The sequence below is a fragment of the Schistocerca cancellata genome, chromosome 3 (genome assembly GCF_023864275.1).
Source record: "Schistocerca cancellata isolate TAMUIC-IGC-003103 chromosome 3, iqSchCanc2.1, whole genome shotgun sequence".
Lineage (NCBI taxonomy): Eukaryota > Metazoa > Arthropoda > Insecta > Orthoptera > Acrididae > Schistocerca > Schistocerca cancellata.
This window is the reverse complement of record NC_064628.1, coordinates 275,685,285-275,710,031: the sequence shown is the minus strand read 5'-3', so window position 1 is coordinate 275,710,031 and position 24,747 is coordinate 275,685,285. Positions and strand designations below refer to the sequence as shown.

Here is a 24,747-nt window from a genome sequence, read left to right as displayed (position 1 = left end):
GCGTCGGATGTTGTCTTTCAGCATCCCTAGAGATGTCGGTCGATCACGATACACTTGCGACTTCAGGAAACCCCAAAGCCAATAATCGTACGGACTGTCTAGGGACCTGGGAGGCCAAGCATAACGAAAGTGGCGGCTGAGCACACGATCATCACCAAACGAAGCGCACAAGAGATCTGTCACGCGTCTAGCATTATTGGGTGGAGTGCCATCCTGCATAAACATCGTACGTTCCAGCAGGTGTTTATCAGCCAGGCTGCGGATGATGCGATTCTGTAACATATCGGCGTACCTCTCACCCGTCATGGCAGCAGTTACAAAACCAGAATCACGCATTTACTGGAAGAAAAAAGGCCCGATAACGGTAGATGTAAATCCAACACATACCGCCACTTTCTCGTCGTTTAATGGAGTTTCTACGACAGTTCTAGGATTTTCGGTAGCCCAAATTCTGCAGCTGTGGGCGTTTACAGACCCTCGGAGCGTGAAATGAGCTTCGTCGGTCCACAACACGTTACTCAAACAATCGTCATCTTCCGCCATCTTTTGAAACGCCCACACCGTAAAAGCCCTCCGCTTCACTAAATCTGCGGGTAACAGTTAATGATGCCGATGGATTTTGTACGGATAGCATCGGAGGGTACGTCTAAGTGCCAACCAAACAGTAGTGTATGAAATGCCGGTGCGACGTGCGACTGCACGAGCGCTTACTTCCCCGTGCATAGACGAACCCGCTACAGTCTCCATTTCTTCCTGAACTGTCTCAGCAGCATTACGCCTTGTCGTCGGTCGGCCACTACGGTGTCTATAGTCTAAACAACCCGTGGCATTCTCGCCACAGCTGCATTTGTCAACGGACCTTTACCCGTTCGAATTCCCTTCCTATGGCGGTTTTTTTTTTGGTTCTAATAAAACCCCATGTCATTCCAAGCATGTGTGTCAATTTTTACTTCCCTGTCTACATTATTCCGTGGGTATTCTCTATCTATATCCGAATCCCGCTCCAGCTACTGCCGGGTCTGGGTGCTGACGAGTCCTCTCCATTTGGCTCGGTCCTCCCACCACTTTTCTTCCTCCACTTGCTGCCAGGTCACACCTCTCCTTTCAACAGATATTCTCACTCCCATTTTCCACCGTGTTCTTGGGCGCCCTCTAGGTCGTTTCCCATCCATCTTTAGTTCTTCCATAATTTTGGGGAGTCTCTGCCCATGCATCCTCTTAACATGCCCATACCATCTTAATCTCTTTCTTTCAATTTCTTCTCTCATACTTTCTTGTTTGAGGTCCTTTCTAATCTCTACATTCCTTACTCTGTCCATTCTTGTTTTTCCCTTTACTGCTCTGAGAAATTTCATTTCCCCTGCTTGCAGTCTGCTCCAGTCCCTTTCTTTCATTGTCCATGTTTCTCCACCATAGGTGACAATAGGGAAGTAATAATTCTTATACATCAGGAGTTTTGCTCTTTCTGGAACGTCATTATTCCAAATTCCGTGGGTATTAAATTTTCAAATTTATACTGACTTTTTGATCACCCGGTATAAGGAATAGGATTGGACCCACAACTGAACACTAAGGAGACTCCCTGTGTGATTTTTTTTAGTTCTGCATAACTAAAATTTTCTACTTTTCCGACTTCGTCTGCATTATTCAGCACAAACTTTTGCCTTCTGTTTGTTAAGTATAATTCAAGCCAGCTGTGCAAAAGGCATGAATCCCACAGAACTTGAGGTGTTCTAAGAGAGTAACATGATTTACATAATCAAGCGGTTTGGAATCATCGAAAAAATACCAGCTGGTGATATACTATTTTTAAGTCTTGTACTATTGCTTAAGTGATTATATAAATAACATTCTCAGTTGAGCAACCTTTCTGGAATCCAAAGTGTGATATGCTAAGTTAACTTTTTCCACTTAACTATGCGACTACTCTGGAGTACATTACTTTTTCGGCTACTATGGAAAAAGATATCAATAAGAAAATAACGATAGTTGTTTAAGTTTGTCTTATAGCTTTGTTATGAAGTGGTTCAACAATTTCATATTTTAACATGTCAGAAAAAATTGCATGTGCCAGTGATGCATTGCATGTTCCACTTTGGATATTACTTATTAAGTTGGAGCAACCTTCCATAATTGTATCTGAATTTCCATTTGGGTTTTAGAATTTTTTATAATTGTATTAATTTCAGCTTAGGGTGTTGGTGCTACTTCTAATTGCTTAAAATTTTGTGGAATAACAATTTCAGTACATCCTCTAGGTTAAACTGAACTACTTAGTGCCATATTTGCTGCTATGTTTGGAAAGTACTTGCAACATTGTCATTTACTTTAATTGTTATGGAATCTTGTAAGCTAACTGGCTATCATGTCTCCCATTTCACAATGTCCCACACAGTCTTCAGCTTGTTTTTTACATTACTTATTTCCGTCAGGATATGCATTCTTCTGGACGTTTCAGTGACTTACCTTAAAATGCTACGGTATTTCTTTCCATAGTAAGTAGTTAACGTTACATATTGAATTAATCTGGCCTTTAAATATATTTCCCTATTTTGTCTTACATCAGATTTTAATTCGCCCACTCATCCATAGCATATTTGTTGCTTTTTAATGGATCTCTTGGATATTCTTTTAGAAAACCAGCTTTCAAATATTGGTATAAATTTATTATAAAGTAAATTGCATTTGACATTCACATTTCTTTCCACACAAACCTCATCCAATACCATCCCTGTTAACTTACTCTTAAAAAAATTCTATCCCATTCTCATTAATAAGACTCATTCCTCTGGACGAATCTGCCTCAGGGTTGTAAGATGCCATACTTTTTATTTCTATTAATTGTGCATCGTGATGAGATACCTGATAAGAAGTTAGGTACACATTAATTGTTTCAGCTTGAGTATTGTCTATAAAAATGTTATTAATCAGTGTCCCACAGTTTTTCTGCTCATGAGGTGAATAACTGGCTACTGAAATTAGATTAAACACCAAATTAATAATTTCAGTTCATTTTTACTGTCCGTATCTTTCAATAAATCTACACTGAAATCTCCACAAAGTCGTAACTGTTTCTTCTTGTTTGACAGGTAGCTCAATAGGATCTGTAGATTGTTAGATTGTTGTCAGAGAAGTATTCTGCAGTAACAACTCACAAGCACATGCTTCTAGATTCCGATAAATACGATACCGATTTGTTTCAATATTTTTTAGTTTATGGTGGCACTTTCTCCTGATTCCGCGTTAAGTCTACAACCAAATGAAGCACTCTGTAGTCCCTGATATTTAAATTGTCATCTCTGTGGTTACATGTTACTCAGAGAGGCACAGAACATCTATCAGTTAATTCTCCACATCTTCTACGCATTCAATAAGCTCAAATGTTTTGGTTCACAGCCCCCTAATGTTCTGATGAAACAAATTAATTTTATTTTTCTGAAACTGCTATACAAATAATTATCTTATACTGCTCAATTTCTTTCAGTGCCCTCTTTCTGTAACCTGACTCTAACCTAAAATATGTGCTCCTTTACTTCCAGTAATCAAGATATCTGCTTGTGGGCCCCCCTTACACTTTCAGCGATGTGCTCAGCTAATCTCTCCTACCTTCTCTTATTCAGGTGATTTGTCGGAGGCACATATGCCTTTGGGTTGTCAGCTCTGGGAGACGAACAATAAAACATCCCCCCCCCCCCCTGTGACGTCTCCTCATCCCACAGTGGTGGCGCTACTTATCGCTCTGCCCATGATGTTAGTAGCCATCGTTACATTATTCACGCACCCAATTCACAAACGCCAATTAAAACCAAGGAAATCTTAAAATATTACGGTCTCTGTAAGTATTTTTGTCAGCTAATGGCAAAGAACCCACACTCTTAAGTATGTCATAACTTTAGCTGACGTTTTTGGATACGGCTGTCAGTTATTAGATGCATTATGTTACAAAATATGTAAGAGAAACGAGGGGCACGAGTATTTAATTCGGGTCACATGCGGTTCTCGGGAGGCGGTTTGACGACCGTGGCACTAGTCCATCGCTATAAGTCGCTCATACTCATTCTCTCCCACTTGCCCATTCTCACTCACTCACTCACTCACTCACTCATTCACCTCAACTCATCGACATTATCTCTGTTACTCTTCAATTGTCACTGTCTCCCATCTCACAGCCACAGTCTCCTACGTTCTATCGTACTACGTATGTCTCTTCTAACTGTCACTATCTCCCTCTTGCTTTTTTTACTGCTCCTGTATAATTCATCCTTTCCACTTCTGCTGTTTCTTCTCACTGTCATTATATCTCTCTTCCTCGCTGCCGTTGTAATAGACTCTCTTTGCCGTTATCACTGGCTCTCACCCCCTTCCACTTTGTTCTTTTTATCTCTGCCTCACTGGTGATGTCCCCCTCACTCTTATCCTAGCACTAATCTGTCACTGCCAAATATTTTCCTCTACCACTGTGTCCCTCTCTTTCTCTCACATTGCAATTGTCTCCTTGTCTGTTTCTATACAACAACCATTGTCTAGTATCTTCCAGTATTTACTAATTTTCCTCGACTTTCCTGCTACCACTGTCTACTCCTCTTTCAGGAAAAACGGTGCGAAATTTTCGCAAGCCAACATTTTTGGAAAAAGTTTAAAGGTGCTGAGGAAGGTAGAATGAGGCAGCTGGTACTCCACTATTCAGTCAGCGTTTTTTAAACAGTAACATAGCCGCCTTTTTGTGCTCCTATAAGTGCACTTAGCCGCTGGTTTCTTTATTTTCCCTGCCACAGCATATCATGCCAGCATGGGGCAGTAAAACGTTGGTAAATAAGTTACATGAAACAGAAATAACACAAAACTTACCTTACACCCCACACCGGATTTTACTCGCACAAAAATTTTGCATGTGTTTCAGCTTACAACATGGGAGATAATGGAAACACGTTACAGCATATTTCTCCATTCTACTTCACTTTATAAACTACGTTTTCGCCTCACACCGAACTTTACATGCGTATTTTACGTTTAGAAGTAGTGTAAATGTGGACTTCTGTATCTCGGAAACGGATAAAGATATGAAGAAAAGTTTCAAGCTTTTTGAAAATCTTTATCTTAGAGATACATTGTAAAAATTTCGAGCATTTACTTTCGTAATGTGTAGAATATTGTCGATGTGCAAATTCCCATTGTTTTCTGTTATCCGTTTTGTAGTAACCATATTCAGCACTGAACTCCAGTTATGTTGATGTACAAAATATAGTAGTTGTCCTCAGAATAGTCGGTGACGTTCCACACGTACGAGGTAAATCTGTTGGTCAGGATATACAGCAGCTGACTGGTGGGATCTATTTTCATGTTGCCGACAAACTGCAGGCGTTTGCTATCTTGAGCGATTAGACGGAAGTTCTGCGGACGATGCGGCTTGCTGGTGTTCCAGCAGTAGATGGCTAGCTCGTCTTGGATGGGGAAGAACAGCAGCTCGCCCTTGGCATCCACCGCCAGTGGACCGCTGATCCCAGACAGCTTTCCTGGGAGCGCCACCTGCAACATGATTCCCTCTCTGCTCAGCTACTGTTACAGCTAGTGAACAGTAACAAACATCCAGATCGTGAAATCTGGATCTACACAGACGCATAACGTTTATATCTATATCTGTATCTATACTCAGCAAGAGAGTTTTAGGGTGTGTGGCGGGAGGCAGTTCTATACCAATGTCACTTTTCCTTTTTCCCTGTTCCAGTCGCGAATGGTGCACGGAAAGAATGACTGTTGGTTATCTTCGTATCTGCTCAAACCTTTAATTTTACGTTTATGGTCTTTGCGAAAAATGTAGGAGGAAGCTATAAATTAATTGACTCTTCCTGGAACGTGCGATTTAGGAATTTTAACAATAAACCACAACGTGCGGGATACCTCTCTATATTAGTGCATGACTGGTGCTAACTAAATCGACGTTTGTCAAAATCCTCTGCTCTTCTACAAACATTCTCTGTTTCCTCTCTCAGTTGCACCAATTTAGAGTTCCAGAATGGCGAGCAAGTTTCGGTCGAACGAGGGTTTTGGGAGTTACCTCCAGTCATGAGTGGACTGCACTTCCTGACGATTCTTTCAATCACTTTCATTCCTGCATCTGCCTTCCCTACGATTAAATTTACGCGGTCGTTCCGCTTCAGATCGCTCCGTAGACAAACTTCGTGATGTTTAAGGGATGTGACTCCTTCCAGTGACTACTCGACGATCGAGCAATGATACAATAGAGGGTCACTACGCCTATTTATGCACAGTGCGTGATATTTGTCTAAATTAAAAACAACTGATAATTCCTCCAAGAAGCGTCGATCTTCTACAGATCGACCTTCATTTTGCTCAAATTCTTCTTCCGTTCTGACTTCTCTACTGTGCATTCGGAAATTCCCGTTACAAACTTCTAGGACTTGTGGAGGGGCGTAGGTACATGATATTTTGAAAATAATATCCTGAAAGATACAGTTTTCATTTTACAATGGTTTCAATTCAGATGTTTCACTCATCCACTTCTGTTTGAAGACCTGCATTAGACGTGACGCAGTACAGTTATTAGGTAACAATTCGAAAAGGAACATAACTAAACATTGAATGTAACTTAAGCACATTTGTTTGTATTAATACTTAAACAATATGTGTTTAAATGATTTCAAAACTAAGAACCCAGAATACTGTGCGTAGAGAACAGTACTAAAGCATTACAACAGCGGCTCGAAGCGGCGACCACCAGCTTTTTTAGATATTTTCCCTACGAACCATGTTCTAGTACACACTCTCAATCCTACCCGGTTCTCTTCTGTTTCCAGTGCAGCAGCCAGAACTCGCGCCAGCAGTTCTTCCTCTGTCCCTACAGGAGTCTCGTACATTAAACTTTGCATACGACCCTACGGTAAGTGGTCGATAGGAGTTAAATCAGGCGACCGCGGCGGCCACGAGGTTGGACCACCTCGGCCTATCTATCCTCATGGTGAAGGTACCTGTTCCTCTGAGCCACTGCGTAACTTTTGCAAAAGTTTGTGCGATGGCGTGGTACACCTCGTGATACAGCCGACTAGCAGCTCTTCCGTTACCTCGAGCTTCCCCACATACACGAAGCATATATGTGTATTCCGAGAACGTGAACCGAACCATGTTTATGGTATCGGAGATGCACAGGCATTGAATATGTCTCGCAGCAAGGCAGACGTTCAGTGACATGAGGTGACCATCTGACATCTGACGTAATACACGTCATGCTGTCTACCCTATCGCATACCAGGATAAGCAACTCTGAAATGGGGCGTGAGTCGTGCTTGGGTAGCTCAGATGGTAGAGCACTTGCCCGCGAAAGGCAAAGGTCCCGAGTACGAGTCTCGGTCCAGCACACCGTTTTAATGTGCCAGGCAGTTTCAACTCTGAATCCTTTCTATTTGTCGCAGAAGACGTAGATGTGTTACACACCTGAACTAAAACCGTCATAGAAGGGAAACGGTACGTTTACAGACGTGGGTTCCTATCCAAAATATTATGTAGTCGCTCCCCTCTACTAGTCCTAGATGTCTGTTGGGGGTTTCTGAACATCCTGTATACACAACAGTATGCCAGAAGTACTTTTACGTCTTAATATCTCTCTCTGCTAAGAAGGAAATGTTATGTTCAGTTTTATAGGAACTCTTCAGTTCAGTCATGTGATTCACTAGGTGACAACGTGTAAACATACCTAGTTCCATCGGGAAGTTAGGGAAAACGGCAGCAACCTGGACATGCGTATCTGCCGCCTTCTAGATCTCGTGCACAAACAGAACTAGCTGGTTTTCACACCACCGTTATTTGCGAAATGCATGTTGATTCCTTTTCGGTCTGCAGAAAGGTCGTAAAAACATGTTTCAAAATTTGAGAATGCCTGGCTTCAGCGTTATAGGCCGACAACTGTGTGGGTCTGTCCAGAGATCCTTCTTGAAATCGGGAACGACGTGATCTCTTTGCAGTCGCTATGAATGCTTCGTTTCCCCAGCGCTCGTGGTAAACTGCTGCTACAAGAGGAGCAAGTTCTTTTGTGTAGTGTGAAATCATATTGACATACTATAAGGTATAGATATCTTTAGTCTGTTGAGCGATTTTACTTGATTAAGTATTCCACTATCACTTATTTTGATATGCCATTCTGGCATTCATGTTACGATTTCAAAGAGCTATCACAGCGCAATTGTCCTTAGTTAAACAATAAAGTAGAAAGGTATTTGCTATTTCGATCTTCTCTCTGTGATCCGGCGTTTCGTTGGTATTATATCCACTTGTGTCTGAAAGCATGGCTTCGATTCGTCTACTGGTCAGACGTAGGACCAAAACAACTTGACATTTGCTCTCAGAACGGTAGATATAACTTTACTTTCGAATTTGTGGAACGTTTCGAGTATTACTCTCATTGCGCTGATTTTGGTTTCGTTTCTTTTTTTTTTTTGCTTACCTACGACTAATTGGCTACGCTTAAATCTGGGTCGATGCTCTTTGCATTCCCAGCAGCTTTTTGAGACGGTTGTCGAGTTACGGCGGATCTTTCACAATCCTCATAACTTCGATTGGAAGACTATTTTCACAAATCACTGTGATGACACAAGCGTCCATACCGGGAATATCTAATATGGCCTCATCGGCTTCATGGTCGGTGTACACACTCCGCAGCTTCCTCCCTCATCGGTCTACCAAAATCTTCCAATACATGCATCGTTAACCCTTCCGCTTAGAAGCGGTGGTTATTCTATACAGGGTGATTCTTATCAACGTTTAAAAACCCACGAAGCGAGATATTTGACGCTGAGACAACCATTTTAGACTCGTGAGTTCACCGATGTCGGGAAATACTATAAAAGTGGGTGACAAATGTCGAATATGTGACGTCACCAGATGACGTTCGTCGCCGCACGTACAGTGGTGGATTCCATCGGCCTGTCGCACCTGATCATCCTGACCAAATTCAAGTATTCACATCGGTAGTGCTCTAGGCCTACGTGCGCGACTTAAGCGCGTGGGGCAAATTTGACGTCTTGCGTCTGGCAAGCAGTCTTATTTAGCATTGCGTTGCAAAGTTATGTGTGTAAATTGAGGTAAGATATGTGAGTATTTACCGGCCTTGTGGTCTTCGCTGGTTATCTGTATAGTACAGTACAACAAAATCCTGCAATATTGCGTCACAAGTAAGTAGGTTTAAGCTTCCGAATTGCGCCGCTTCCAGTAAGTGACATTAGTGTCCTTTATTAAATGAAGTAGGTAAACAAAAAAGAAAAACAAGGGAGAAAAGGACGGACGGAAACATAATATAATGGTAGCTTTTGATTGCTGGCAGCGAGGACAATAGTTTCGTAACTTCTAAGATTACAACAGATCACATTTAGAAAAGGTTTTCGAAAACAGAGTAGCGCAGTGGAGAAACATATAGCTCTTACCCTACCGACGAGGGTAGGATCGACAAGTCCAATCGCTCCATCGACGTTCAATACTTGTGATCCACTCTTCGGATGTTTCCCGACGTCTGTGGTCCCATGTGTTTTATATTAAATTCTGCGTGATATATGTCACTTCTCGAGTTTCTAAACTTCAGTAAGAATCACCCTGTATATGTTCCAACATAACTGCCAGTAAATTACCAAATTATTACGGTATTATAATGAAGTATGACTTAAGATAAACCTTAAATGTTCATGGTGTATGTCGACCTAGAGAAAGCATTCTAAAGTGTAAAATTGTGCAGGGTGTGCCAAATTCCGAAAAAATAGTTTTCAGTATTAGGGAAAGGCGTAAAACACAATAAGTAGAAGATGATAGGTAATCAGACAGAATTACATGGAAGCACGCCACTGAAATCTTCATCACCGTTAATGAACTCTAGGGAGCTTAATGTAGTTAACATTATAATAATAGGCAACGAATGCTGTACAATATCAATAAAGTCATGAGATGTTCAATTGACTCTTTTATTATAATATGTTACGTGTTTCGGGATTACACCCATCTTCAGACAGAAGCAGAGTATACGCTCTGCGTCAAGGCTGCTTGTGTCGCAGTTGTAGTCATATGTTGTTGTACACTTTCTTTCAGATGTCAAGGCTGTACGCCTGGTTGATTAGGAAGGAGTTGAAGTTTGTGGTGTCTGAAGATGGGTGTAATCCCGAAACGCGTAACATGTTCTAATAATAGAGTCAGTTGAATATCTCATGACTTTATTGCGATTGTACAGAATTGGTTGCCAATTATTAACATAAAAATGATCGCAGGCCTCAGACGGGACTATGTCCTGTATATCGTAGTTAAAGTGAGTGAAACGATTAAAACGTGTGAAATAAAACTATAAAATATTTCTTAAGACTTCTCTCGTGAAACAGACACGCGTAAGCAAATATATTACAAAACCTTGTCATATGTCAGTTGTAGAAGATTCCTTAAAGAGAACATAGAGCTCAAGAAAAAGGTGTTAAAACACTACAGCAAAATTCAATAGGTGGCAGATTATTAAACAAGAAAGATGCGACAGCCGTTCGGAAATACACTAAAATCTCAATCCTAACAGTGGAGTTTACAGTATTGACATTCCACGAAATTTAAACATTTTTATTGTTCGCTTCGTCGTCAGCTATAACAGGTTTGAGGTCTTCAGACGAGTTTACTGCTGCGTTCTTGACTCTGTGACCAGGAGGAGGAGGAGGAGGAGGAGGAGGATCGGCAGAGCACGACAGTTGGTTTCACAGACCACAGCTTATTTTCCGACACAACCAGCCACACTGCCTAACAATGGCTTATCACTTTCTCACTCAACAGCGAGGACGTGGCTCGTGAGAACAGCACGTGTTACTACACTGCTTCAGCGACAAGCTTCCATAGCAGTACCAATGGGCTCATTCCCCTCACTTCCTGCCCTGGTGCCCAACAGAAACATTCTTTCTTTCCGCGGTCACTGAGATTAATTTATTAATCCTGAATTAGCTGCAGCATTTTGCTCAGCCAGGTACACGTGCAACTTGCCCATATGGCACCAAGGGAATGGGAGAAAATGGGAAAATTTTTCCCTCTGTTACACCTCATAAGCTACAATATCTTCAGCATCGCATACAGCGTTGCAGTGTGGACCAAAAATTCGTCTGGTCGGCGAATCCTGAGAACACGGCCAAGAAAAGCTATCGATCAGTTTAGTGAATCCCCCAGCTTTGAATAACCAGCGTAGACAGGTACAGAATTGAGGGGCATGTCTAACATTTACAAAAAAGGATTTAAAAACTTAAAAGACAAACATTAATTTATGGCACTTCGGTCTTGAAGTGGCTGTTTGTACGAATCCAAAAGTGCCTCGTACTCTAATACGATTATCAAGAAGTTGTTGCATGAGCGGGCGGGCAATGGTATTGTGTACAGGCGATTGCGATACTGAACAGGTCTGAAACGCTTTCCGCGCCATGGGTAATTGCCGCGTGGTATGAAGTGGTGGCTCCCAAACATTGGCGCAAAAGCTGACAAGGCTGGTCCTTGATACACCCGTGGCCAGCTTCATTCTTTCATGCTGAATCGCGTTATGGATCGTAAGTATTAGCAGACTTATACACAGTACAACCGTAATCGAAGTCGAGTCATATATAAGCTCTATAAAGTTTTGAGCAACATGTTCTGACCGCTACCCATCTCACATGGCATACGTTTTCGAATACTGAGAGTGGGACAGAGAGAGAGAGAGAGAGAGAGAGAGAGAGAGAGAGAGAGAGAGAGAGAGAGAGACAAACAGACTAACAGAAAGAAAGAGACAGAGAGACGGTGCTTTCACCTCTGAAGTGAGGCAACAACTTAGTTTGTCATTAAACATGAGGCTCAGAAACCTCACCAAATCATTAAAAGATAAAATAGTGTCCCTCATATTAGTTTGTGGAAGATTAAAAACACGTCTGGAATGAGTAAAGGAACACACACAACTCTATAGTAGAAGATTTAAAGTCGGTATTGTCGGCCCATTTCTCCGGCCTTTTGACGGTCAGTTATACTTTTCAAGTTGTTTCTGGGAGGCTGGAAGAAGAGAAGAAAATTGAAAAATCATCTGTGAATGAGTGGCCGCGCGATTTGAGGCGCCACGTCACGGATTGCGCGGCCCCTCCCGCCGAAGGTTCGAGTCCTCCCTTAGGCATGTGTGTGGTGTGTAAGTCTAGGGACCGATGACCTCAGCAGCTTGCTCCCTTAGGAATCACACGCATAACATGACATAACAAAGGACTCCTTATCATGGACAGAATACGGTTAATAGCTGTTACTAGAAGTTTGAACTTAACACATTAACTTGGTGGATATCATGAAACGATTTGATAGGACGTTACCCGTCTCTATATTTAAAATAACGTGGAGACAGGAGAAGCCACGGCAAAATATGGAAGACGCCCCCGAGAGCCTCATATGTGAAATTGTTCAAGGGTATTAAGGCTCCAAGCAGTATATATCGCTTTGTCATTGTCGACAAAGGTATATATTAAGTGGTGTCTACGCAAGAAGGGTTGCTGTATAGTCGCCTCCATCAGAGTCGCTTTATCAGTGGTGGAGTGATACCTTCTGAACTCGCAGTGATGCGGCTAAAGAACTGCTTGGATTCGGAATTAAAGCAGCTTTCTTCCACATGTCAAGGAACTATCCAGCTTAAAAATATATTGATAAGGAATCTTTTGGTGTTTTCAATCGGGTGCTGCGTCGTGCTTTAATGTATGGTTGGAGGTTGATGTTGAGAACGAATGATATATATCATCTACAAAAATGGCGAATCCCTCTCTTGCTCTCTCCCCGCTTTTGGCGTCTTTAATGTGGTGTGTATATCAACGTAGCACACTAGTTTCAGATAACTGAAAAGGTACAAATTCAAAAGTCTTCTCTGTCCCAGAAGCTTCTTCCATGTCTGTCTTGAAAACTTTTATGTTTCACTTTAAATGGGAGCTATCTTAAATTGAGAGGTTGATTACTTTTCTTGTCCGCCAGTTGACGTGGGGATGTTACGACTCAAGGAGGTTTGTTCAATGGGCTAGTTTGTTCCCTCAGTCAGATTTTAATGACCATATTGTCTACAGTTCTCTCTGCATCAGATTTACTTTACAAGTGCGGTGTTGTCTGACGGGTTTGAGGAACTTTTCCTCGATGTAGACTTGTTCAGCGTGCATTTCTCCATAGATGGAGGAGGAGGTGATGATCTAGTCATCGTGTACGCATTGCTGAAATTTGGTTTATGTACCTGAGAACTGGGTTAGAGGAAAACTGGGGGGGGGGGGGGGGGGAGTGGGAGAGGATGGACTACAGCCTTTACGGCAACCCATTATTGCAAGAGTTCATGCTACTGCAAGTACTTGTGGTAGCTTCCGCTGGCAAAGCCGGCGTTGAGGAGTCCCATTTCTCAAATGTCTTTTCCACCATTGTAACAAATGAAGTTGTATAAAGAAGTGATTTATAATAATCCTCATGTCTTTTCCCCTTAATCTGCTTATCATCTAGGGATACTTGGCAACCGCGGCTCCAAGCAGCACACCTTCCTCTGTAGTTAACACGTGGCAGGGGAGCTGTACGAGGGTTCCCTTCTTTGTGTGTAACTTTACCACATTCCCCACAGGCTGCCCATCTACATCTACATCTACATCTTCATGGTTATTCTGCAATTCACACTTAAGTGTCTGGCATCCATTGGATGCTTCTATGGTGTGTCGTTAGTGCTGACACTTGAATCAGTAAATTGGTTGAGGACATGAGCTCTCACTTTCAAGTGGATGACTCCTGGTGTAATATGCCTGGAGAATTAAAGATCAGAATAAATGTAGGTGTCTTATTTAGTTCTTCATTCATACGCTTCACCTGATTTTGGACCTCCATCAAGCTGGCATATCTCCACTCTTTCTTCAATTCATCTGCGTCGATATCCAGTAAGTTTCTGCGTGTTAATACATCCTTACTAGGCGTCTTATATGATTAAGAAAATTGAGTTCCCAAGACTTTGGCTTGCTGTAGTGATTCAGCTTGACGTAATGTGGCATTTTCCACCAGTCATGTGCCGTTCCTCAAACTCTTGAAGATATTAATTTGTTTGCTAGCTATTGTAATCCTTCGTTTACATGGAAATGCGACACCTTTTCGAAGCTTTTCTCCCATCTTTTCCGCATCAGACAAATATTTGGAACCCAATAAGGTAGGTTACTAATAGGCATTCTTTTGTAAGCTCTAGCTCTCTGTTGGCTACCGAAAACTCGATTAGATTGGGCGTTACTGCTCCCAGATGCTACACACATCCTTTCAGTAGTGTGATTTTTCTTCTGTTGGATTCGTCATGGAGTTCCTACGAGTACTAGGAATACACAAATCCACCCATATAAAGTTACGTTTCCCTTGTTAAGCATTAAAAAAACCGAGATACGGTCGGTTCCCCTGGTTTGCTTGTGTGTGTGTGTGTGTGTGTGTGTGTGTGTGTAAGGATAACTAATATTTCCTACATTCTCTGCGCGTATGTTGCTTTACTGCGGCACCAGGGTACAATAGTAGATTATCTGGAGTGTACACATTGCCTTGTTTATGTTATAACATTTTTGTCTCATGTAGGAGGGATGTTTCCTTTGTCCTATAAGTTTATTAATTTAAACAACATTTGGTGCTAATGTCGGTGCTTCCAATTCTCTGTGTCAATGTTTCTTCTCTGTCATTGCCTTTTGGAACTGGATATTCTCTTGTAGGGTCAGAAAATGTTTCTTCTTACTGAACATGACAATTTTCGCTTCTGTTTCTACTGTGGTTGGGTGGTGTTTTTCTTGTCGGAGGAGTTGTGCATACGATGAATAGCTGATACCGTATTTCCATGCTTTTTTATGTTACATCTAGCTTATTTCAGATGTTTTGCTGATCTGTCCTAAGTACAGAGTATCACAACTCTTACAGTGGAGTTGGGAAATGCCACATTTTTTGTATATATTAGTATTATCCTCCTTCTTTAGACATTTCTGAATTGAGTTATTCCTTTGGTATGTTATTTTTATTCCTTGTTTCTTGAGGATGCTGCCAGTTGTGTGTGTGTGTTTTTGTGTGTGAGTGTGAACCAGCTTGTCTGTTGAGCGACTGTGTTGTGTAGCGGTGGTGTTGTAGGTGTGTGCGTTTGCGGCGGGTGTTGTAGATCCGTTTTTTCTTCTTTATTCAGTTTTGTAATTAGAGCTTCTTGTTATGCGTTATTTTTTATATCCCTGTTATGTCCAGCTTCTTGTTGTAACTGTGTTTGTCGAGTGGTACTGTGTTTAGTCTGCGTAGTATATATTTTTAGAGCTGCCTGTTCTTGGGACTGGAAATGGTTAGATGACTAGGCAGTATTGCGTCTATTGTGGTGCTTTTCCTGTAGGTTCTCGATTATGGCTGTTTATCTTTGTGATGGATATGCAATTTGATTAGAATTAAGCTTTTGCTACTAGTGAGAACTCCGTGAAACACGAGTAACCACACGACAGCGCTTTGCGGAAACATTTGTAAGGACATGTGAAGATAAATATTCAAGAGAGGAAATAGGAGTAACCCATTGAATTACAGGCCCAGATCCCTGACCTCAATTTGCAGTAGGATTTTGGAGCATATACTGTACTCGAACAATATGAATCACCTTCAAGAAAATGACTTACTGATACATAACGAACACGGATTCAGGAAATATCGTTCTTGTGCTACTTTATTCCCATGAAGTAATGAGTGCTGTCGACAAGGGATCTCAGATCGATTCCATATTCCTAGATTTCCAGAAGGCTTTTGATACCGTTCCTCACAAGCGACTATTAATCAAATTGCGTCCATACGGAGTATCGTCTCAGTTGTATGACTGGATTCGTGATTTCCTTTCATAGACGTCACAGCAGTGACAGACGGTAAATCATCGAGTAGAACAAAAGTGATATCTGGCGTTCCGCAAGCTAATGTCATAGGCCCTCTGCTGTTCCTGACTTACATAAATGATCTACATGATAATCTAAGCAGCCCCCTTAGATTGTTTGATGATTTTACTAGACGGTAAATTAGAGCGTCATCTGCAGACGATCAATTCCAGTTACTAAATGATCTACAGAGAATTTCTGTATGATGCGAAAAGTGGCAATTGGCACTAAACAAAGAAAAGTGTGAGGTCATCCACATGGGTACTAAAAGAAATCCGATAAATTTTGGGTATACGATAAATCGCACTAATCTAAGGGCTGTCATTTCGACTAAATACCTAGGAATTACAATTACGAGCAACTTAAATTGGAAAGACCACAAAGATAATATTGTGGGGAATGCGACAGAAAGACTACGCTTTGTTGGCAGAACACTGAGAAGATGCGACAAACCCACAAAAAGACAGCTTTCATTAGACTTGTCCGTCCTCTGCTGGAATATTGCTGCACGGTGTTGGATCCTTACCAGGTAGGATTGACGGAGGACATCGAAAAGGTACAAAGAAGGGCAGCTCGTTTCGTGTTATCGTGCAATAGGGGTGAGAGTCACTGATATGATAATGCGAGTTGGGGTGACAGTCACTGAAACAAAGGCGGTCTTCTTTGCGGCGAGATGTATTTACGAAATTTCAATCACCAACTTCCTCCTCCGAATGCAAAAATAGTTTGCTGACACCGACCTACGAAGGGAGAAATGATCATCATAATAAAATAAGAGAATTAGAGTTCGAACGGAAAGGTTTAGGTATTCATTTTTCCCACGCGCCATTCGAGAGCGGAATGGTAGAGAAGTAGAATGAAAATGGTTCGATGAACGCTCTGCCAGGCAATTAAGTGTGAATTGCAGAGTAACCATATAGATATAGAAGTAGAGTAAATAGTGAATAAACCATTGATACAATCAATATATAATTTAAACATCACGGGGAAACATTTGTTAATAGCGTACCGTGTTTACGCTCCACGTTACAAACGTTGCTCATTGCGTCAACCATCTGCATCAACGACAGCCAGGACCGCACTTAAGATTGTTCTGTCGGGCGGACCATGGAATTTTCAACTTTCGTGAGACAGCTCGTGCACTATCTGAAGATAGTACATTGCATCCAGCATTCTCAGCCATGACAACAGTAACTTACGCAACAATTTAATCTGTGGCGCTATTGGCCATATGATTCTTCCAGGAGCAGTTCCCGAATTGGTAGTTAGAACTAACTTGGGAATCATCTTCTTCAATCACGGTGCGGAGAAATGACCTCTCCATATTTACTTAACGCTTCGATACTAGTGAAAAGCAGCAGCTCTTCCGCTATTATCTTAATAAAATAGCTTTCCAAGTAAAACACTGCTCACATCGTTTAGACCCATATTAACTGTCTGCAACTGCAGTGCACACTCACGCTTGTGCTTCAGCTCTCCGCGACCAGTACTTGTGCCTAATGACAAAACGTAACACCAACACTATTAAGAGAACAAATTCTGCAGCGCGCAGTCTTAAAATCATGCCTGTAAAGTTGGGTAAGATACGGTAAATACTCGTATTTCTCCACCTACATTGGCTCAAGTCGCGAAAGTTTAATTGTAACCACGCTGTATCTAGGATGTTTATTTGGCCTGTTTGTTCTTTCTCTAAAGTGAACTTCACATTTTTGCATAGTGTTTTTACCTCTGTATGCAGTTGTTCTATCTTATTTTGTGGTTCGTCTACCAAGTACAAAATATCTTCCCTGTATCTTCACCACTATAGTATATTGTATTTTCCTGGTACTATTTTATGGAATATTGTATCCTCTGTTTTGTTCATCAAAACATTTCCTAACTTTCCTATTTGGCAATCCTTCTTCTAAGAAGAATTCTATATTGAAGTCAAAGTAGTTTCGTTCAGTAAACACACGCAGAAGTGTGCTTATTCCTCTTAAGCGTTCCTGTGCTAACTGATTGTACCTAGGTCTTGTTGTATTCTAGCTATTTTCATTGTCTGATTTCGTATGACATCGTATTTTGGGGTAAGTCATCGTCAAGAGAAAAAGTATTCATTCCAAAAAACATGTAATCAGAATAATACCTGGAGCCCACCCAAGACCACGTTGCAGACATTTATTAAAGGAACTTGAGGTATTCGCAGCACTTTCGCAATACCTATATTCACTTATGAAATTTGTTGTTAATAACACACCCCAAATCAAAAATAAAAGCGAGGTGCATAGCTACAACACTAGAAGAAAAGATGATCTTCACTATTCTGTGTTAAATACGACTTTGGCACAGAAAGAGGTGAATTATGCCGCCACAAAAATCTTTTGTAATTTGTCAAACAGCATTGAAGGTCTGATAGATACCCAACGAATGTTCAAAACAAATTACAAGAATTTCTGAATGGAAACTCCTTTTACTTAATAGAAGAAGTTTTGGGTATGAAGTAGTAACTGTTAAAAAAAAGGAAAAGTTAACAATGTTGTATAAAGAAAACTTGATTTAAAGTGGTCCGTTCCACATTATTACGAAATGTCGTATGTATGATGTAAGGGACAAGTATTAACGAAATGTAATGTTATCTTTATTGTTACTTTGATTCTGCTTGTAGAGTACGTTTACTACATCAAATGAGACCAACATAGCTGTATCGGGAATATACAGTGTGTCCACAGTTAAAGTTCCAGTTTCAAAACGCTGTAGAGAGAGAACCACTGATCACAACAACGTCATATTTGAACAGAACATTATTGACGCAAGGAGAAATGTCATGGAACAAAAATTTTACGAAAATTTGACCAATAAATCGCAGTGTAAGCGTCATAAAATGCCCAACAACAGACGTGCGGCACGCGACTGCTCCTCAATCTGCGTCCGAGATGTCCAACATAGCTCTAACCATGAAGGATCGCATGCTGCTGGTAAAGCTCTGTCACAAAAACGGTGACAGTGCGCCAGTAGCAGTGCAGAAGACTCAAGGGTTTGATAAAGGCTCTGGTCCGATGTCTGCTGAGGAGTCTGGAGAAAGTGATTACAAAATGAGAAAAGGAAGGTTCTTTTGAAGTGCAGTGTGGCAGAGGGAGGAAATCGGTTGATCCGACGTTTGCGCAACTAGTGCAGTCATGTATACTGAACTGTGCGGATGATGTAGCGTGCAATTCAAAACATATCCGTCCTACTCCGATTCATCTGCCGTTTGTTGCCGACCCCGTTTACACTAAGTAATATCAATTTATTTTTGTGTTTACATTGTTTTTAAACCCTTCTGTAGTAGTAGTAGTGTTTATTCATCGACGAGTTTGGTGTTTTCGAGGTTGTGAAGCACACGTAGAACTGACGTATTTGTCTGTGTTAGGGGCGTTTGGCTAATTTGTTTGTCGTTACTAGTTTATTGTGTATTTCCTTAACGGTTTTATGGGACGACTGGCGTGTTCCTCAATTTCTTGCAATATATAGGAGAGAGGTGTGATGTTACTTTCGGTGTCAGCTAAACGCAAGTGTGCTTCACACAATATATTTAGTGTCAGTGGAATATATATAGTGTTAGTGGAAGTGCCGTGCGCTAAAATCACGTGTGTTGATGAACGTGAAGAATTATGTCAAAAATAAATAAATAAATAAAAGTGATTAACGATGATAATTTAATGCTATTTGTTGTGGTAAGTGGAAGCACGAGAACTGTTCATGCGCCTAGGAAACAAAACTTTAATAAAGGGAATATTGTTACATTGAGCACTGATGGTGCTTTAAAATAAAGAGAAACGCGTTTCATCTTAACAAGACGTTATTGCAGTCATAAAAGTCGACGTAAAACTACTTAACTTGTAATACTACTATTGCGAAAAAGTAAGCATCTCAAGATTGGAAACGGAAGAACAACTGTGATTGTAGTTACGACAGAAAGGATGTAAGAAAAAGACTCAGCACGACTGTATCGTCTTAGACAAGAACCAGTGAACTTAAAGGTAGCGAATATTGCTCATAGAGAACTGTGATGCTGGGAGACTTCACGTTGAGCCTGCAAGTAGATTTTACGTTGAACTTATTTGTTCTTCTTTTAATGTTCATCCTTGAATTTCCTAGCAGAACTTGTTTCGTGGGTGCCCAATATATATCATACGGCTGTAAATTCTCAGTAACAATGTTTCCATACACTTAGCCACAAATATTCTTTTGCCAGATAGAATTTATACATTTTACAGAAAAATCACCGCATTTCAAAGTGTACAATATCTCGTCGCTTAGGATGTTCGGCACAATTAACGCAAGTCTGTCTAGCGTTAACGGTGTTCTCGGAATTCTGCTGTTGCAGTGAACAGCATCGTTCTATGTCCGGAGAATGGTAGACAGTATAGCCTACGTAAAATTCAGAAGATCGTATTCTTCAGTTGCTGTACATTGGCCATTCAACGAGAACGTCGAAATGAAGATGAAACTCGATGTCGTTAGTGGAAGAAATTTATTGAAAATTATAGCGTAAATTACACTTTTGCTATTTTTCACACACACAAACCACTGTCCATCAGCACAAGTTATTTTGTCTTCGCGTGTTGTGCTTCGTGAGTCATTTGGTGATTTAATTTGTAACTGTTATACCAAATAGTTCTTGGTTTATCTTACTTGTTTTTTTCCTACACTCCACACTTTACTTGCTGGTTATGTGGTGCTTCTTGTGCGCAGTCCGAGAAACTTTCTTAAGTTCAGGTTTCATGATGTGACACTTATAGACTCTTCATGCTAGTTGATAACTTCCACATTGGCCGTAGCACGCAATGTAAGTCCTTCTGTCTGAAGCTCAATTTCACTAATGTATCTCTGTTGATTAATTACCATACTACGAGTGTATGTTCAGTAAGCTAAGTATTGTGATAGAAGCTGGAAATTGCTCTACATTGTAACTTGCATGGGGGATAACGGATAGGACTTAGGCAATTACTTTACTTGCAAGAATTAAATTATGTAGAGTGATAATGACAAAATAACATCAAACTAATTGGATTCTTCGTTTTTTCATTTCAGGTAAGGAAATAACATCCCACAAACTGGGAATGACGAATTGAACCGAAAGAAGTTGTCACGTGTCTGGCCGACATTGAATGCCACCACAAGAGACAAGCAGTTCATAAAGGTAATAATAGTATATACAATCAGTTCTATAGAGGTTCAAGCTTCACAATTCAGAAAATGAGTGCTGGAAACAGTGTGCGAATCCTATAATCTTCCTGGGACAAGTGCAGACACGGCTGGTTTACTGATGCCTGCCGACGACGTGTAATCAACTGTGTATCTGCAGTTTGCTGACGAATTTGATAAGCATTTATGCAATGCGATGTGGTGTTGCAGTTGCTGCGGGAAAGGGGTGGGTAGAGGATAGACCTCAGAGCTGGCACCTAGCAGATTACGTACGAAGACAGGCCCTATACTGATTAAGGATTTTTCCTGCCGCAGATGAAATGAAATTTACTTTGAAAATGTTCGAAAGTTAGGGAGGAAACATACCTCGCCAGTACGATTTACCAGCACAATTATAACGACAGATTTATTTGTACCTGTGTTCAGTGAAGATATACGGCCAATCTAAGACCATATTTAACCTCTTAATATCACACAATGTGTTGACAAACCAACATACGTTAGTTCATGGGACTACCAGCAAAAAAAGCCACTGACTGGTAACGGAGATTATGTTTGGTATCAGGCAGTTATCAGTACCATTGTCTTTTTCTATGCCAATATATTTTTAATATCACCTTAGAATTTTAAGGAATCTGTATTCTGTGTTCTCTTATGCTGTTTATGGAAATTTTATTTTCCTTTTAGCCTGTTTACACAACGCTAGTAACTGCTGTCACTATAATTCCATATAATATCTGAGAAGTTCTCTCTTTTCCCCCACATTGATTTATTTTCCATTGTTTCACCAAGTAATCTATGGCCTCCATCTGCACTCACACTTGGAATTACCTTCATATTTGAAACTTTCTCTCCCCATTGCCTATCTACTAGAATATAATCAAAAAAGAATGTAAATGATTATATTCTAGTAGATAGGGAATGGGGAGAGAAAATAAAAAAATGTGACGGTGATTCCACGTGTGAGTGCAGATGGAGACCATTGATTACTGGTGGGACAATGGAAAATGAATCAATGTGTGAAAAATAGAAAACAGAAGAAAGTGATGAGGATATGGGTTTGGAAACTGAGGGAGGGCGAAAGTGCTGAGAAGTATAGAGAATTAATCAGACAAAAATTTCCAAAAGAAGTTTTCTGCGATGAAGAAAGAGTATAAAGTTTACTCAAAGACACCTTAGTCGAAGCAGCACAGAAAGTATGTGGCAGAACATCTGGAAAGGAAAACGTAAGACAGACAATTTGGTGGGATAATACCAAAATCCAAGCAGTCAGAAGAAAAAATGGAGCATGGGGAAAGTAGTGGAGAACTAAAAATGACGAAGACCATAAATGATATATAGAGGAGAAGAAGAAGTTCAAAGAAATAGTGGAAACAGCAAAGAAAAAGGCATGGGAAGAACTTACAAGAAAACCTCGAAGAAGATGTGAAGAGCAATAAGAAAATGTTCAATAAAATGATGAAAAATAAAAGGAAGGCTTCTGAAGTACCAGTATGGATGGAAACAGAACACGGTACTGTTATTGAATATCCAGAGAATATAAAAGATCTCTGGAAAGATTATTTTAAGAAACTGTTAAACGCTGAGGATCAGGTAAACGAGGAAACAACAAATAATGGAAAAATTGAGAGAAGTTGGGAAGCAGAATTAGACATATTACACTGGAAGAAATGTAAATAGCTGTGAAGAAGATGAATGGGGGGGAGGAGGAAGCCCCAAGACCTGATTAAGTAGCAGTGGACATGATAAGAGCAGCAGGTCCAGTAGGAATGCGGTGTCTGTACAGAGTAATATCTAGTGTGTGGAGATACCTGACGATTGGAGAAGAGGAGACATTGTTCCCATCTTCAAAAACGGCAATAAAAGACTTTGTAAAAACTACTGAGGAACAACCCTTACGAGTCATACAGCCAAGATTTTTTTAAGAATTTTACTAAATCGAATAAGTGAAAGATAGAAAAGGAGCTGAGTGGAGTACAGCATGGGTTTAGGAAAGGAAGAAGCACGATCGATCTGTTATTTTCCATCTGTCAACTGATGGAAAAAAGTTGGGAGTATAACAAAAGGGTGATAATGGTTTTTATAGACATAGAATAGGCATGTGACTCAGTTAACAGGGAAAGACTCTGGGAAGAAATGAGGAAGATAGATATAGAAGATGGATACATTAATATAATAAAGACAATGTACAGAGGACATAATTGTAGAATTAGGACACCATTGGGGAACTCTGAATACTGCCAAATAAGACTAGGCCTTACGCAAGGAAGTATTCTATCAGACGCACTTTTTAATGTTGTGATGGAGGGAATAAATAGGGCAGTTAATGATATAGTAAAATAAAAAGACAAAAGATGATTTTTGCAGAGGATAAGGTAATATGGGGTAATAAAGAGGTAGATATACAGTTTCAACTTGATGCATGGAGGGAAATAATGAAAAGGTATGGATTAAAAATAAATAAGGATAAGAGTGAAGTAACGATATTTGGAAGAGAGAAAGGGACCAACAGAAATATTACCTTGAATGGAGAACCCCTCAAAGTGGTAGAAAGTTTCGCTTATTTAGGGAGTGAAATATCTAGGGATGGAAGAATAACCAACGAAATTAATAGGAGGTTACAGAAGGGAGGCAATTTCTACCAAACAATAAAACACCTGCTCTGGACGAAGGAAGTTTCAGAAAAAGCAAAACTCCTTATATATAAGAATTATTACTTCCCTGTTGTCACCTATGTTGAAGGAACATGGACAATGACAGAAATTGACTGGAGCAGACTGCAAGCAGGGGAAATGAAATTTCTCAGAGCAGTTAAGGAAAAAACTAGAACGGACAGAGTAATGTAGAGATTAGAAAGGACCTTAAACAAGAGAGTATGAGAGAAGAAACTGAAAAAAAGAGATTAAGATGGTATGGGCATGTTAAGAGGATGCATGGGCAGAGACTCCCCAAAATTATGGAACAACTAAAGATAGATGGAAAAAGACATAGACGGCGCCCAAGAACACTGTGTAAAATGGGAGTGAGAATATCTGTGGAAAGGAGAGGTGTGACCTGGCAGCAAGTGGAGGAAGAAAAGTGGTGGGAGGACCGAGTCAAATGGAGAGAACTCGTCAGCACCCAGACCCGGCAGTAGCTGGAGCGGGATCCGGATATATATAGATATAGATCTGAGATATCAAAACTGATACAAACAAGTACACCTCCTAATAGTGTTGACTCATCTGAGAAAATAAAATTCTGTTTCAGAGGAAAAGCAGCTGCTGCACTTGATTAATATTTCTACTTCAGAACATAACTCTATTTCTGAAATATATGTATCCCGTCTTCAACAAAGATGACTCCATGAACATCCCACTTTTCCTTAGATGTTCTTGGATTTTACATGTCACTTAAATGAGCGTATAAAAGACCTCTATGTTCTCTGGTCCATCAGAAAACTCTTGATCACTGAATTCGTAGTTTTGAAATCTATCATAAGACACAGTGAATTTACTGATATGACACAGTGAATTTACTGATAAAATGTTTGCCGTATTATAATGCCGGTCTTGGATCGCAATGTTTATTTGTGATATGGAAAGGGCACCATTAAAACGCACATACTGCACATGAAGAGAGACAGGTAAGTTGAGAATAACTGTCTCTCACTTACCTCATTACAAATAAGCAGAGATCCAAGACTAATTAAAAAAAA

At 40.5% G+C, this 24,747-nt stretch overlaps 1 protein-coding gene across 1 annotated transcript in view; it reads right to left on the bottom strand.

The window, feature by feature from the left end:
* Nucleotides 1-5,205: 5,205 nt before the first annotated feature.
* LOC126176259 (protein yellow-like) overlaps nt 5,206-24,747 on the bottom strand; it is a 48,921-nt gene continuing 29,379 nt past the window's right edge. The window contains exon 4 of the mRNA XM_049923406.1: nt 5,206-5,526. Coding sequence (XP_049779363.1) covers nt 5,206-5,526 — 321 coding nt within the window. The remainder of the gene's footprint in view (nt 5,527-24,747) is intronic.